This window comes from Pholcus phalangioides, unplaced genomic scaffold (genome assembly GCF_987345545.1).
Source record: "Pholcus phalangioides strain wild (caught in Gottingen) unplaced genomic scaffold, Ppha-v1.0 ptg000010l_1, whole genome shotgun sequence".
Classification (NCBI taxonomy): Eukaryota; Metazoa; Arthropoda; class Arachnida; order Araneae; family Pholcidae; genus Pholcus; species Pholcus phalangioides.
Genome location: NW_028301603.1, coordinates 42,646,984 through 42,664,419, shown reverse-complemented (window position 1 = coordinate 42,664,419; position 17,436 = coordinate 42,646,984). Strand labels below are relative to the sequence as shown.

The 17,436-nt window shown below is 37.1% G+C and overlaps 1 protein-coding gene across 2 annotated transcripts; it reads left to right on the top strand.

Moving 5' to 3' along the window:
* LOC149081520 (protein phosphatase Mn(2+)-dependent 1K-like) lies at positions 1–15,595 on the top strand. Of its 2 annotated transcripts, none has more exons than XM_089238455.1 (6): positions 1–169; positions 1,356–1,693; positions 1,822–2,030; positions 4,470–4,633; positions 11,468–11,617; positions 13,766–15,595. In XM_089238455.1, the coding sequence occupies exons 2-6, from the start codon at positions 1,386–1,388 to the stop codon at positions 14,033–14,035; spliced, it is 1,101 nt and encodes a 366-aa protein (XP_089094581.1). In that variant the 5' UTR covers positions 1–169; positions 1,356–1,385; the 3' UTR covers positions 14,036–15,595. The 2 variants fall into 2 exon arrangements, with proteins under 2 accessions (XP_089094581.1, XP_089094582.1); XM_089238456.1 differs by having other exon boundaries at positions 91–173; positions 1,361–1,693; positions 13,766–14,180.
* Positions 15,596–17,436: the final 1,841 nt, after the last annotated feature.

Below are 17,436 nucleotides of genomic sequence, written 5' to 3'. Positions count from 1 at the left end.
GGTGACTTGAGCTGGATCCCATCTGTGTAAACAGAAGCTGAAAATTGTTTTGATTATTGCATCAACTTTCTTCAAAATTCAGAGAAGAGATTCGCGAGACGTCCGTCCACGCAAAGACTCGGTCGCTTTATAATATCACTCTTTTAAAGTCAATTTACCATTGATAAAGGTGAGTTTAATGTAACTTATAATAAATATGCTATGTTATAGGCCTATTACATGAGCTGTCAGTTGTGTATGTGGCTTCAAATACGCAACTGAACGCATAAGCCGAGATAAGAGTTTAAGGTCTGTGGCGATCCTTTTTTGGCGATCGGGATTTTTTGGGAACAAAAGCTATAAAGTATCTCCCCCCTAAAAAGTAAAATACGAAAAAGTATCTCTTTAGTCATCCCATTCTCATACATTCTCTAGGTCACTTTTTTCGGTCGCTGACTTACATGCCCCCCTCCCCCAGTTTGCTGCTCACTCTTTTGATCATTCACATGCTCAAGGCCATTCTTTTGGTCACTCACATGCTTACACATGCTCAAGGCCATTCTTTTGGTCACTCACATGCTTACACATGCTCAAGGCCATTCTTTTGGTCACTCACATGCTTACACATGCTCAAGGCCATTCTTTTGGTCACTCACATGCTTACACATGCTCAAGGCCATTCTTTTGGTCACTCACATGCTTACACATGCTCAAGGCCATTCTTTTGGTCACTCACATGCTTACACATGCTCTAGGCCAGTTTCTCAACATCCTGACCCTGACATCATTCATACCAGGGCGGTATTGGCGTTTCCTCCCCCCCCCCCAATTCATTTCCCGTTAGTCATATTTGACTGGGCCTTCTGCTTGCAAAAGTAGGCGAAACTAGGCCATGGGCTTCTAAAGATTGAGAATCATTGCTCTAGGTCACCTTTTTTGGTCACTAACTTACATGGTTCCTCACTTTGTTGGATCACTCACGTGTTTGCACATGCTCTAGGTTTTTTTTTTTGGCCATTCACATGTTTACATAAGCTTTTGATCGATTACTGACCTGGGCCCTCTTCCTCTAGGTCATCTGTTTGGTCATTCACTGTCCTACTCCCCTCACTCTCTGGGCAGAGACGGATCTATGGTGGTGGGCTATATAAGTTTTGCATTTGTGGACTATTCAATTTTGGCTGAACAAATTTGCCACTTCTTCGAACTAGTTGCCTTTTATATATATATAAACTTCAACCCCCCCCCCCCCCCTCATAAGTACGCCCTTGCTTGTTTATTGTACTATAACAAATATTTTGCACTTTTTTTTTGTCATTTCGTTTAAGATGGTTGTTACTGCTGTTTCTCTAATCTTCACTTTTCTCTCGTACAAGGTGAGGGAAAAACCCATCGCTCTCAATTATATGGCTTCGGCCCTTATCCGATCTGGTGTTCTGTCGAAGGTTATTTGCAGACTAGACGCTTCTCCTCATAGATGTGTCTCCACCATATCCTCAAAGTCCCATTCTCCACACAAGGGCGAGCGACCCCAGGCAGCTCGAGAGGAGCCCGTCAATTTTGATAATTTAGGGACTTGGGACAACAGGATCGATCTGCCTCTCCTTGTCCAAGCCAGCATCGAACATGGGACGCCTGTACCAAAGATATCAGTGGAAAATATCGGCGTCACAACAGTAACTGGACGTAGGAATTCCAATGAGGACAGATACAAGTAAACCTTTGTGCATTCTTTGAATTTCGATCAGTCTTATAATCGATATGAGTATACAGTAACCAGAACTTTTTTTCTGTTTACTTCACTAATTATAGTTATTTTTAATTAAATTTGTGGTGATTTAGAGTCAAGGAGCTGAAGCCAGATCTATTGTACATAGCTGTGTATGATGGACATGGAGGTCCGGAGTGTGCCGACTATTGCAGCGAGAAGATGGAAGAGCACATAATGTACTGGCTTGCCAGAGGCGAGCAAGACCTGCAGTCGATCCTACAGAGTTCTTTCCAGGAAGTAAACAATGGGTATGCTAGGCATGTTGTTTTCAATTGCCCGAGTAAGTCCAGAGATTTTTTTCAAATCTCAATTGTTTACACACTGTGTACTGATAATGTATCATGATTGATCTTATTATTGTTAATACTAACAATTCAGTTCAACTTGTACCCAATATAATATAATAGGTGAGACATTTACTGTCATCACTGATAAAGTTGTTAACCCTCCAGCAGCGGGAGGTTTTTGAATCTTTCCTTATGAAAATTTCTGGGTCCATCGAGGAACCACGAAGCGGGCTGCTTGCAAAGGCAAACTGTTTTTCAAGCTGAAATATACACAATTCTGAATGCCGTTACAAGGACATGACTTATCGAAACGGGTGTTAATCCTCACAGACAGCATTTCAGGTCTGCTATCAATCAAAAACACATGTTCCAAGCATCGTAATGTATGAGAGATATATTTTTTTAATTTTATCCACTAATTCTAGAGTCCAATTAGTCAGGGTTAAAGCTCATATCGGCATATTTCGTTATGAAATGGCCAACAACCTTGCCAAGGAGGCCACAAAACTCTCGACTTAAGATGACCACCTTCAGCAAAGGAGTGCTTAGAGAGGACGGGTTGCGGGCTTGGCAGACCCACTGGAACTTATATGTGCAGCAAAGAATGTCTACAAGATACACCTGCAAGTTCACTGCCATTTGAATGTATGGCCTAGAGAGAAAACAATTGCTGTCACTGAGCGGGGCTTTTTCCTTCGTATCTTCTGCATTTTAAACCCTCCAGTAACAGTGTATACATCTGCAGTTCAAATGGTTCCCAGTGGCAATGATCTGTAGTTAAAAAGTTTGTCGATAGATGACGCTGCACTGAGTCAATTGAAATGTCTCCCTTTGGTGACATGAATTTGCCAATTTCACCATTTGGTGACTGAGAGACAGACATTCTTTTGTATCAGTCTATGCAAACAGTTGTTTAATGTATTGATTATTCTTATAGACATTGTGCTATTATAGCATTGTTGAATATCGATACAGTTACTGACTTGGTAACTCATACAGTGTATGATTAAAATTTCCTTTCCAGATTACTTATTGTATATATGTATGTAAGAAATACCTAATGTTGTTTGCGTTATTTTCCACATGGAATAATAAATTTTCTTATGCACCTATTCTTTGAACACACTTTGATATTTCTCTGAGATATGAAGCAGGGTGCATGTCTGACCCTTCAATGCCCAAATGTATAAAATCATGATGGATGGTATTTTCATCTGCTATATATAGAACACGATAATAGCATACCCCATGAAATTTTCAGAATACATGGAATATGATATTCACATTGTCCAAAGCTAGAGGGTTAAAGTTTAGTTCAAATAGGGCCCATCTGCAGAACAATCCGGAAGAAATTTAAGAAAATTGTGGTGAGAAGAAATACTATTGTATGGGAATTTCTACTGCGGAACATTTTCAGTCAGCTGAGGGCTCGTTGCAGGACAGTTCAAAACATTCTGCTCTGGGGAAATAGAGTAGATTCTCTGCTGTGCACTTGTTTGGCAGTAATCCCACATTTTTAATTGGGCTTTTTGAGCATCGAAAAGAAAAATATGTCTCTTCACGTCTGTGCACAGAAGTTTGTATTATTTAGCTTTATTAGTTTTTATTATTATTTATATTAGCTTGTGAGGCCTCTTTTTTCTTGAGGTCTCCAGGTGGTACCCGGGTGAGCCCATGCATTAAGACGACACTGTTCACGTCATTAGAGTTTTCAGGGAGTAAGGCCAACATGGATCAGAACTTCCATTCAACATTTTGCTCGCTGTAGTACCAAAGATCTGCAGAAATGATGCAAAGTCAAGGACAGAGCCCATCTTAATGTGTTATGCCGTTAAACACAGATGAAATTGCCGCATTTATTATTAACAAATAAGCACAGAGAAGCCAAACCTATACAACACATTAATATGAGCTCTGTTTTCCCTTCACATTACTCCTTTACATGATTTTTACTTGAAGTGATAGACAGGTTGAATGGAATGCAAGCTGATCTCCTGGTTAAAAACTCTCACCACAGAGAGCAACAGGCCTATAAGCAGTACAGATATTCAATCATTACACTTCACTCACTTCATTTCTGAGATATAGATGGCAGCACTGAAAAGTAAAACACAACACTAGATATACACTCAGACTGTTAGGTACACACACACTTCCGGCACAATTCACTGGGTAGTAAATCGCCCATGGAGATAGATCTGAGTTGTGCTTGGTTTGAAAGAAAGAAAGGTTGAATAGAAATTTCAATGCAATGTAGCCTAAAAATTCGAAAAAGCTCTAATTATCTCATTTCGTGACTTTTTCCCGATTTTGAATGCAGTTCTATCATGCCAGCTAACAAGTAATTATCTGTCTTCTTTACGTGTCTCGTTATAAAAAAAAAATCTTGTCAATCAATGGTAATACAAGACTTTGTTTCGGTCATTCTCTAGGAAAAGATGTCTCAATGTCCGGTACAACAGCGACAGTGTGTCTACTGAAGAACAGTGCGGAGCTTTACCTCGGACATGTCGGAGATAGCAGGGCTTTGCTTTGTCGCAATGGAGATGTCAGGAAGCTGACAACTGATCACACAGCTGACCTTAAATCAGAGAAAGTAGTTATTTTATTGTTCTTTTTTGTTGTCTAGACTGATTATTATGATTTATGGGGGATGTATGATGATGGTTTTTTTTTTCAAAGTATGAACCATTTTGTGATAATAATAAAAAAATGAACTGCTTAACATTCAGCTCCACCACTTCGGTTTCGTCCAATTAAGCATTTCGATTACTAACAAGTCATTGAAATGTTCGTATATATGGTGAATCAGAATGGTTATAGTGTTTAAATGTTATGGTTAAAGCCTGGATTATATGCATATGCATATAATGGCCTTTTTTAGCGTTAATCCATATAAATGCATAAAATCAAAGAATTTTCAGCATATGTGCATATTTTTGAAGTTTTATTTAAGCCAACTCAATTTTTTTTATATAATTGTTCATAATATTTTCATAACATCGGTTTTTCCCCCGCAGGTGAAATTTAGTGAATTAATACATATTTATAAAGTATTTTACAAATATTAACCATTTTATTGTAACGCTATCTCTAGAGATATGTCAAAATATTAAAGTTTTTTTAGAAATAGTGTCAAAATTCATTTGTTACTGCTATTTTCGTTATTGAGCAGCTATAATAAACTGTAAAATTAAAAATGCCTGAATAAAAAATATGTAGAAGATATTTGCACATGTGGTATATATATATATATACCACATATGCATATAATAGCCTTTTTTAGCTCTACCAAAGCTCTACAAATAAAAATATGTAGAAGTTATTTGCATATGTGGTATATATATATATATATATATATATACACCAGATATGCAAATAACTTCTACATATTTTTTATTCAGTCATTTTTTAATTTTCAGTTTGTTATAGCTGCTCAATAACGAAAATAGCAGTAACAAATGAATTTTGACACTATTTCTAAAAAAACTTTAATATTTTTAATATATATGAGGGGATATTTTTTTGTAAATGAAACACATATGCACTAAGAAATAGAAAAGATGCATTTTAAAAACACATCTGCTTTTTTTTTTCGTGATTTTTTAATGCATATTTTCTCATTTTTTATACATATTTCGGAATTTTTGACTTTTCACGATTTCTAATGCAGATTCTGAGGTGTTTAATGCATATTTTGGAATTCTCAGTGCATGTTTTGGCCTTTTAAGTGCACATTTTGCATTTATAACTGCATATTTGCATATTTTTAGAGCATATTTTGCTACTTTTTTAGTGCATATAATCCGGGCTCTAGTTATGGTAAAAGCCTGAAGACTGATAAAGACTTTTATTTTGGTGGTACTAGGGATGGACTTGTCCCCTTGTTTCTTCTCGTTTACGAACAAGAACAGGCATAAAACTTAAACTCACGATGCCAGGAACTGGCAAAAACTTTATATTCTGTTCTGGTGCTAAGGAGGGACTTCACAGGGCCCCAAGGACCCTGTGCGTCCATCATTTAAACCATGTGATGGGATAGCCAGACCAGCCCATCTAGCTGGACCAGGGATGGATCCATCTGTCACTGTACATTATATAAAGTCCTTATGAAAATCTGATGCCATCTTACAATTCTAAATATTGTGCTTCAGTATAAGTTAGTCATGGTCCTCCTCAAGTGTGGGGCTGCCAGGGCTTCATTGCAAGTCCCAAGATTATTCTCGTAATTTTTTGTTCTTTTCACACTACAAATTCATTACAGAGAAGCTCCCTTTCCATGTGAAAAATCTGGCCTGGGGCATGTGTTGCAGGATGTGGGGGCTGTGAACTTGGTGGCCAGGGGTAAATAGTGTGCCTTCTCGGGATCCTGAGGCAGACTTTTTCTAAGAGCCCCCCCCCCCTCCCCCTAAAGGATTATGCTCAGAAAAAGGGGGTGTTCCTCCTCCCATTTTGCAGATTATTTCAAACAAGAAATTATCGAAATTTGTAAGAAATTACAGAATAAGTGAATTTTTTAGGGGGGGGGGGCATTGTCACAGTTTCTCCAGCCTTCTTACTGGCCTGTGGGTTTCATGGGAATTCGGCCTGCAATTTCTGGAAGCTTGAAGACCCCCCTGAACTAAACAATACACTATTTTATTTCATATGAGAAACATCAATGAATAGAACTTCCGCTGCCACCAAACAATAAAAACAGTTATAATTTTTCGATTGAAATTGTTAACTGGTTTTTGGTTAATGTGGTGCATAAAAAAAAACAAAAGCAGTGTGGGAATGGTATTGTGTAAAATAATTTTAAGTGATTATATCAATTAAATTATTATTTTTTGCCTCAGAATTTTAAGCTTTAGTTTTTGTGTCATAAAATAATTGAAATAAAACCCACAGAGTAGGACAAAGCTAAGGCGGACTTAATCCTTTTTAACTGTACTGATAGCAGCACCTCAGGATGACTAAATTTTGTGGGTTTACTTACGTTGTTTTACACCGCATAAACAACAACTGTTAAAATTCAGAAGCAATTTAAATAATTTAATTACTATCATTGCATAATAGATAGTTATTGATATCAAACCATATTGTTTTTTTTTATGCGGTACATCAATCAAAAACTGGTCTTTAATTTCAATCAAAGAATTACAGGCGAATCCTGTTACAACGAACTCCAAGAGACTGGAGAAATCACTTTGTTATAACGAAATTTTGTTATAAAGGCATTCCAAGTTTTTTTGCATAGTTCCTATGTAAATTTATCTGAAGGGGGATTAGAAAAGTCTTTGTTAAAATGAGATTTTTTTCACTGTAACGGTATTTGACTGTATAACAGTTGTATTTTCATTTGATAGGTGGCAGCAGAAGTTCTACTTCAACAATGTTTTTTATTGTGATAGAAGACTGTGCTGCCTATAGTTATTTTCAGTATTTTCTCAGACATATTTTTACTGATAAATTTTTACTTTCACCTGCTTATTGGTTGTGGACAAAAGTATCAAGGAATGGCACCATTTATTCAATGGTGAATAATTTTACAAAAAATGGACGTTTAGAGTTTGAGAATGAATGCTTCGGTGCGTGCAGTTAGTTGCTGCATAGAAAAAAATTCCCCATAAAGTAGTATGTTATTTTGTCATTCCACACAGATATCGCAATTATATGGACAGAGAAACAACAGGTGTGTGCAGATGAAAAAAAGTAGAATGTGCTCCCTATCTGTGAAAAAAAGTTGGAGGGCACATTTCATGTTGGAATAAAATTTTTCCTTTTCCTGCAAACCTGGCACCCCACAACCTAAACTCAGGCTCCCTAGACAGATTTTTGATGGGCATCCTCTATAGTGAATTTGTATTGTAAAAAATAAAAATAACGCAATTTGTCCACCCCCTCCCATGGTATAGCCCTGCCAGCTCTACCTTTGTGGAGCCCTTTAACCATTGAGGATGAGTTGCGTGTAATAGCTTTACTATCATCAAGGGTTCCACAGGACAGTCTTATAACTATCAAGGTTAGAAGTTTTACGTTGAAAAACCTCTGTTCTACTATATAAGGCAGTGGTTCTCATCCTTTTTGGAACTGCGACCCAGTGAATCAAATTTCTATGAGTCTACGACCCGGTCTGGAATAGCTTACTCATTCATAAGTTAATAATTAATGAACAACCAATTACCTTTTGATTGTGAGCTAATTATTTAATTAATTAAAAACCCATTTAATTAATTAATTAATTAAACCCTTTTAATTAAAACCAGTTTAATGAATTGAATCCATTATTATCTTGCGGAGTGATGTAACATTTTTTTTGGTAATGTATTAATTAACGTGCAGAAGTCAAAGCATAAATGAAGCGTTTCATCAGCAACTGCAGTAAACATCCTCATTGCTTAAGCGCCGTAACCTGGGTACTGAGGCTGTTTGAGCACCCCATTATATTTTACGAGGTGGCTGAGCCATCAATAATCAATATACAATGCTCCACTCCCTCTCCTGCATAAGGGCTTGAGCCCTATATAAATGGCCGGGACAAATGGCAACTTTCAGCCCCCTCAATGTTTTCTTCATTTCGGCGCCTCTACCTCATTAAAAAATTCAATTGATCACAAATCAATCAAAATGTCTTAATATTCAATTTTGTAGACTAATTTCTCGTAGTGTGTAACAATATGAAGTTTTCATTCGTAGTGGGCAATGGAATTTTTTTGTGCAGACATCGACGCAGCACTTATTTATTAGCACTTTTTAATAACTTAATTAGTGTAAAATATATTTTACGATCAAACTTTGTATTTAATCCTAGCTAGAAAGAAGGTAATGATATAAAAAAAAATTTGTCTATCGTAACTCATCATAAAAGTCCGCTGAAGAGCAGAAAATTGTTCGTTTTTGTTACACTTTTCGGTATATTCACGATAGATGCTTATGTTAGATTGTGTAACTTGATAAATTTTAAAATTTTGATTGCTATTTTTCTACTCTAAAACTTAAACTTTTCTCTATTTTTTACAAAAATTTAGATTTGTGAACCTATCATTTGGACAAATGAAAAATACGACACTGGAAAAGAAATCAAAATGAAAACTCTCGCAACACGTAATTCACAGAGTTTTTGCAAAGAAAACAGTATTCGAGTTATCACCAGTAGTTATGTGCACCTTGATGACTGATTCAAAACACACTATGTTCTGTATACAGCAGGCGCTTCACTGATTAGTCGCTGACATTTGCCACGCATATGTAAAATACTTCGTTTATTTCTGAGAACACATACTAAATCGTTATAATAAAACTGCTAGAGGTTTTTACCACTGGCCATAAATAACTGGTCCAATGGTCGAAGGTGATTTTCTGTTGCCCGGAAATTCCTAGTCCTTCACACATATTCCCCTTTGAAGTTATGCAGCTTGGCGAGTAGCACAGATGTTTTTCCAGTCTCCAAAGAACGTGGGATACAGAGTTTTCTCATGACATTAGTGTCATCAGGACATTCTCTGTGGTGCCGACATTGGCAAACCGTGAACATGCAAACAACAGGGGCATCTGGTTGTCAACAGAGAGCCCTGAAGCAGTAGGATATTTTTGGGGAAAAGGGACGGAGAGCATGAAAAACATTCCACACCCCTGCTGTATTGTTTGGGTTTCATGGAGACAGATACTCAAAAATACGAAAAGAAAAAAAATGCAATTAAAAATACTAGTTTTCAGGGGGAGGGGGCCAGAGCCATGTTTCCCTTTCTTTGGGCCTTGCAACAAAACGAAGGATTTTCAGTGCGATAAGGGGAAGAGGGATGTTCCAAATTCTTATAATTTACAATTGCGACTGGCAGCCTTTGTTCTGGAACTCTCTCTAGGAGGGTTTTTCATCTTTCCCCTTGTATGATTTTTAGACTGAAAAATTAAAATAATATATACCATAATAGTGAAATAAACCAATTAGTTATTCGTGGAAATGTTTTGAAAAATGAAAGGGTAATGAATATATTCTTGCGGCCTGGTACAATTGATGTCATGGCCCGGCGGTTGAGAAACACTGGTATAAGAGATCTGTGGTCTTAATTTTGTTTTTGCAAAGGGGTTCTGTGAAAAGCTAAAGTTAAGGATTCTTTTTTTAAAGATCCTATGGTCAGACCAAGTATGGTACTGTTTATGTAAAATATAACCTGGGAAGTGTGATCGTTTGCCGTGATTGTAAATCATGTATGGTAAAGGGTCCCATAACAGTTTCCTCTGAACAATGGTAAACTATGAACAGTGGCCACATTTTCTTGAAACAGACAGCATCCCATTGGTATAACATTAAGGTAAATCTCCGAACAAGTTTTCCCAAATCACGGCCACTTTTGGACATGAAAATTCAAGAAAAATGATTCTTATCGAAAGAAAATAACCTTCAGGAGTCACAGTAAAGGAGTTTTGGTTCCTTGAGCCTTACACACACACACACACGAAAATGAGTACAGTAGAACCCCATTATAATGGAAGTTAAAAGAATTTGTAACAATAATAAGAGATTCTTATTTTTATCTGATAAAGATAAGCGTTTTACATTTCCAAGCAAGTGATTAAACATTGATTATATTGTGTTGTTTTGCATGAAAATGAATGTGCTGCATGACTCATACCTCTCACCAGACAGAACAATCAAGATTAATGCAGTGTTATACATGCACATCTTCTTCAATTCAACCTGTGTTGAAGATTGTTTTATATTTGACCAACAATAAACTGTTTTTTTTTTGTAGCTAACTACTGGGCTTTCATTGATGTACACCTTGTTACATTAATTTTACACCCTTATAAGAATTATTTGCTATTAATCCTTTGAAGGGAGGTGGGACAGATGGTGTCCCACCTGTTTAAAGGTTTTGGAAAAATGTCTGCCTTTCAAAGGGTTAAACAGATTACCTTCAGCCCCCTATTAATATGTTATAATGAGGTTCTACGGTACTGGTTTTTGCCTACGTTAGTGGTTTTCAGAATGCCATCCATGGATTTTTCTTCATGAAATTCTCACTTTTGTGCAAAAACCAGCTGAATTAATGAATGCATGCCAGGACTCTCCGACCAGACTTATCTCGTTGCTGAGATCTCTACTAACTTCATGTGTGTGGATCAATGTGTGTGTGTACCATGGGCAGAGACCCCACTGGGGGGGATTCCTTGCAGCAGCAATGACATGAGCTGATGATCTAATGTGCATGCATATATATGAATTGGCATTACCATCATCATGCCCCTGCAGCTGCATGCCCACCCCTCCCAGCCTTTCATGTCTATTTCCGCCTATGGTGTGTACCTTTTCTCTGTTCCATTAATAGCCATTGTTTTGGAGGTTTTAACTGTAAACAAATTTACAAACTTTTTTATTTATTTTGAATATTTAAAATACTGTCTCTGTTTCATAGACATAATGGGGGAATTTTATATTCACCTTCAGGACCGCATCTTGAAATCAGGAGGAGTTGTACGTGTCGACAGCCTTGGCAGAAGCCTTGTGAATGGGCGATTGGCAATGACGAGGAGCTTGGGAGATTTGGATTTGAAGCCCTATGGTGTTATACCCGAGCCGGATACAAGGTACCTGCAGGTAAGTTACAGTTTTTATCATCCCAAAATCTTGTTCGAGACACTGAAAAATCTATAAAATTGTTACATGATCTTGTAAAACCCAAGTGATCATAACTAGGCAAAACTTGTGGGGGGAGAGGGGGTCATTGCCCTAGACAGAAATATTTTGCAGTATGCAAGAAATTTGAGAGCAAACAAAATATGTGCTACGAAATCATCCCCTTCTACAGTTTTGCAGGCGGCAGGTTTTGTGCTGCCAAAAAATGATTAAGGCTTCTAATAACATCACTGGATCAGACAATTCATTCTACCTTCCAGAAGTAGGGCCGCATCACTTACCTCTGCTCATTTTATATTGCAGTCATCATCAGGCATCACATGCAGTCACAGCAGAGAGCAGGCAGATTTTCAACTCAATAGTTTCTTTCACAAAAGCTCAGACATCTGCTGCGTTCACTTCTAACGTGGAAGACTGGTACGTGTAGCAGCATCACTAGAACATGAAACACGTTTAATTTTGACAGCATAAATGCATTAGGGACAGGCGTGAATCCAGGACAATGTGACAGGAGGGGTAAATTGTGTAAGTTTGTTTGATTGTCCAGTATTTTACGGGACCAACAAATTTTCCCATATTTTCAGCCCTAAAGGCGATAATATGGGCTCAAACACACACATACGAACCTAACCCAATGTTTTTTTACGTGCATGAATCACTATATATCTGATATTCCTAATTAAGAATAAAGAATATATAAATAGGCGCCAGGCTTTAATCATGTGATCATTTTTGTCGCGCCATGATCATTGTTTGCACACGAGGGGTAATTAAACCGGGACTTACAATTTATTGCCAATTCCAAACAGCATTCAGCACATTTCAGTTTTTTATACTCACAGATAGGTTGCACAAGGTTTTATCAACTCTCAACCATTTTTAAACAAGGGGCTGAGACTGTCGTAATCTATTTGAATCATTACTCTGAATCTCTCTCTCTGAGACAGACTCACTTCATAAATTTGAGCCCTTCACTGAGAGTTAGACCATATCAACATTCATTGATAATGAATTGGATTTAATGCATCAGTACTGACAATATTTTGCAAAGAAAAGGACAATTTATTTAAGTGAACCTAGTCAAATTATAACTTCCAAGTATTCTTTTTTAATTCGATTGTTTTGCTTTTGGTATAATACGACTCTCTGAGTTTTCATAATGAAAGGGAGAAACACCATTTTGTAGAGTATTTGATGTTTGGTGATAAGGGACAGTAAAAATGTGTAGAATGTTTAGTTTATGGATGCAAATTGTCTAATGCAATCATCTATGAAAAGGTTTCTTCCATTAGTTCTGAAAAAAAAACCCATTTCTTACAATAATTCTGGAAATGAGAGCAAACTCAAACGGACGACGGTCTTCGAACCCGAAAAAACAATTTTTATCAAATGATGGCCGCGAAAACCTTATAGACTATTTAATTCTGGAAATGTTTCATTAATTCCAAGAACATTTCTTAGTTAATTTTCAATAATTCTAGAACTTTCTAGTAAATGAATAGAAGAACATACGGCGACAAACTTCTACAAAGGTGTACCTTTTTGAATGGTACGAAATGGGTACTACTGAGAAATAAACACCAGGATAGAACATCTGTCCCTTCAACATTCATATTTGCATAAGAAGACTGTTCATTTCAGCATGCTTTGCAATTTTATTAGTTAAATATCTCCAGTGATCAAAATGACCGCTACTCTCGTTCTAGGTAGAACTTCATTTTATCATGAAACTAAGAAACCTAGTGCACTTATATTTTAAGAATCTAAGGCCAGATTACACTGTGAAAGTTTTACTAAAGTTCTTTTATAAAACAATCCTGGTCTAAGAGCCTTAACAAGATGAAAAAAGTCATGAGATTTGAACTACCTGAGAAAAGTTGTTTGGGTGTAATCACGTCAAAGTATCTTTGCGGTCTTAAATGTCTGCTTCTGTCGTTCTCGTGTTAAGCTTACTGCCAGATGGGAAAAAAATACATTACTGGGGGAGGAGTTGTCTATGTTCACTAAGTATAGGATAAATGAATGTAAATTCAATGTATGTGTAAAAATTGATGATCCGGTCTGGATGTTTTTAATATAAATTTTTCTGATATTTACGTGTTCTTACAGATCAAACATGGGAGGGACGCTTTCCTAATCCTCACAACAGATGGTATCAATTTTGTAATGAATGATCAAGAAATCTGTGATGCAGTCAACATCTGTCATGACCCAGTCGAAGCCGCAGGTTTTGTCACTGATCAAGCTCTTCAATTTGCTTCAGACGACAATTCCACAGCCATTATTATACCCTTTGGAAGTTGGGGCAAATACAGGAACTCAAAGAAAGTCAACTATAACCATTTTGGTAGGAGTTTACTGCGAAGCACACGATATTGACAGCTTTGCAAACAAAATAATATTTTGAGACTTTATCTAGTCGTCGTATTTTACTCCATTCAAACTGATATTATCTCGTTTGAAGTCATATATTTGTAAATGAAATCAACATTTATATGTACATATATTATGTTTGCATGTTTTGTGTGAGTTCGATGTAAATATATTTGTTGTAGTAGCGGATACAGTGATGTTTCAAGTTGCAAGCCCATACATCAGAAATTAATTACCAGTGAGTCCATTTTTCAGCACAATACCAGTTGCTGCTCTTCTAGGCAAGGTATCCACCAATTTCTGGAACATTTGGATGAAAATAGTATGCCATTCTCACAAAGGAGTGGAGACTAGTACTGACTTCAATTTTGGCTATTGTGACTTGACTCATATTCGATTTTCCGAATCATCTGCAAGATTCTGCATGGGGATTTGTCAAGGCTTGATTGATGATTCAGACAGTCCAATTTGAGAACATTAACTTAAAAAAAACAAACAAAAAAACCCAGCTATGTGCAACAGAAGCAGCGTGGACTGCGTTGCCTGATCATGTTGAAACAGAAATGGGCCCACACAGTGTGGTCAGAGCTGAGTTCAGGACTGGAACTAGAGGGGTTGGGTATGGAGAGCAACACTGCTCCTGGTAGGAAACTTATGGAAGAGACAAATTTTAAGCAGGAACAAAAAAAACTGTTTTAAAATTATCAAATTTTGTAGTGGGGGGGGGGGGGAGGGCAAAATCACAAACCCCCCCCCCCCACAAAATCCTAGCATTATTTTTGTGTTTGTTATACTTCGCTAGTTACATCTTTGGGGGGGGGGACTGTGCACAGAGCTTAAGGGTGCTCAACCTTTAGGAGAGTGCGGGCCACTTCATTGATTTCAAAACGTGTTCCGGGCCAACTAAAATATCTGTAAATGTATCATGAGTAGTTTTGATGATCTGTTAATGTGCAGGAGGGCCTTTAAGTGATTTGGAAATGTGCTGCTTAGTTCATTTTTTCCAAATAAGGTTTGAGGTCACGGCTACATCAAATGACTCAGAGGGCCACATTTGTCCACGAGCCATGAGTTAAGCATGTATGGCCTAAGTCAAATAAGGATCCCAAATTTTCGATTCATCAATTCTGAATTATTGTAAAATTATGTATACCTTTCATAGATGCCGGTTCACTCCCTACCATACCGTACCAATTGAGAACAGCCCAGGCTACATCACCTGTTTGTAACATCGGTCTTTGTCTCTTCCCACCGAAATTTAAAAGAAAAAAAAAATCTTCATGTATTTTGAACTTGTAAAGACAAAACGTCATTTCCCAAGTTCTTTTTTCCCCCCAAGAATTTGCACATTCATATTTCTGACATAAAGAGCGTGTGGGGGGGGGGGGGGGCAACATGATGTTGCGGTCTGAGCCACATGCACAGGAGCTTACTAAAAGACAGTCTTCACTTCTCAGGAGAAATAGCTGTATAATAACTGATCAGATCAACTATAGCTCATGATAGTATAGTGAATGTGTGTAACATGCTTTTGTTTTTGAGTGAGTTAATAAAAGTTTTATGTTATGTGTGTGTAATCACTATGAAATACAGTTTGATTACATTAATTATACTGGAGTAAATTTGGTTTTATTTTCAAGTGTTATTAACAAATACCGAATTAATGAATATACGTGTTTACAACTCAAAATTTCAACACTAGCATATATTTTTCATCTTTAACCCCTTGGGCAAAAATTTTTATGACTGCTTTTTTATGATTTTGCATATTCCGCTATTTTCAAGCGATAGAACATTTTTTCATGATTTTCAGTAATTTTTAGGTATTTTTCTATGATTTTCAGAATTCAAGGCATGTTTTCATATTTTAGAGCATTGTTTTGCATTTTTCAGCAGAACTCAAAATTAAAGATTTTTTTCTTTTACGTTCTTTCTTTTCCTGAGTTTCATTTTCCGCAACTGGAGATTTTTCATCAACATCGGCAATAATTGGCAATTTTACGTACCTTCCGCATTGTTTTTGGCCATTATTAGAGACATCAGCAGCAATCGACGATTGGATTTGTGTATCTCTAGCATAATTTTTGGCAATGATTGGTGATTCCCCGTATTTTTGTTAAGCGAATATGGTTTAGCCTAGATGCATATTTTTAGGTATCTACGGTAGAGAGCAACGGGCCTGCAACGATACAATTAGTCAATCATTACACTTCATTCATAGTTAGAAAAATTGCCGGCAGATGGCAGCACCACACATAAAAAACAATACACAGAAACAGATTTCACGTTAGGTTCGCAACACATACATGCACAGCTTCAGTATGGCCCAGGTCTTCCTCGACCACCCGAACCAAAAATTTCCCGACCCAAAATTTCTTCATTGAGACATTGTGGCGGGCCATGATCTGGTTAAGAGGAGAAGGTATTTGCGGTACTTTTTGAGTTTTTTAAGTGCATTTCTGGTGGAGCATATTCTGTTGGTTTTTAGGGCTTAAAAATCCTAGCCCTATTAACCACTGTCGATATTTTATCAAGTTGACTTTCTCACTAGTATTTTCCTTGTTAGTAATTTCCTGTATTAAAAAACACTATATTGATATATTAGGGGTATTTTTCGTCGTGCCATCTGTGAAATATCATCCACGCTTTCTGATATTTACTCGGTGTTGTTCGAAATTTACGTTGTAAATAACTGTCGTCTATTCTGCGAGCCCGCATTACAAAACTTTTCTAGGACTATTGAAAGTGAAATGAGAGAACTTCAAATATTTCGTAGTACATCCTTACTCAAAATCAATCGACTCATCGATGGCCAGTATAAAACCGATACACTTTTGCGATTAAAGTGCTTTTTTGTGGCGCAGCAGATCTTTGAATGGAGAGGTTATAATATTGAAATTTCAAGTTTGGTCCTCCTAAATCTCTCTTCTCCAATTAGCAGCAAATTGTTCTCGAGGATCTCCTTTAAGCATCAGAGTTTTGACGTCAAATTTCAAAAGTTTAGGAAATTTGACCATTAGAAGTAAATGCTGCCCATACCATTATGGTGGCCCCACCTTACTGACTGCTGAAAACATCCGTCTGGAACATGTGAGAATTCCATTTTTTTGCATCGCTAAAGATGATACCAAGTTATTTGTCTCCATAAAACACATAATTCGTGCCCATTCCAGTCCCTCTTCTCCACCTTTCTTTGTGGCTGGCGATTTCTTAACCACTTTTTTATGAATCAAATACAAGCTACGCTGATCTGTCCATGAACTGTATCTGTGAAAATTTTCAATCCAGGATCTTTCAAGATTTTAGGCAAGGTCTTTTTTTGCGTTAAAGCCAATCTTCCAACGGTTTTTTTTACGCGTGAACTTGTACTACGTTGTCTACCACAACCAGGTTTTGGCTTTTGGGAC

Excerpts from the sequence above, each read along its gene's own strand:
- LOC149081520 (XM_089238455.1), top strand. The coding sequence starts at position 1,386 with ATGGCTTCGGCCCTTATCCGATCTGGTGTTCTGTCGAAGGTTATTTGC. Across the intron at positions 2,031-4,469 it reads TGTTGTTTTCAATTGCCCGA|GAAAAGATGTCTCAATGTCC; the intron begins GTAAGTCCAGAG and ends GTCATTCTCTAG. Across the intron at positions 4,634-11,467 it reads CTGACCTTAAATCAGAGAAA|GACCGCATCTTGAAATCAGG; the intron begins GTAGTTATTTTA and ends ATTCACCTTCAG.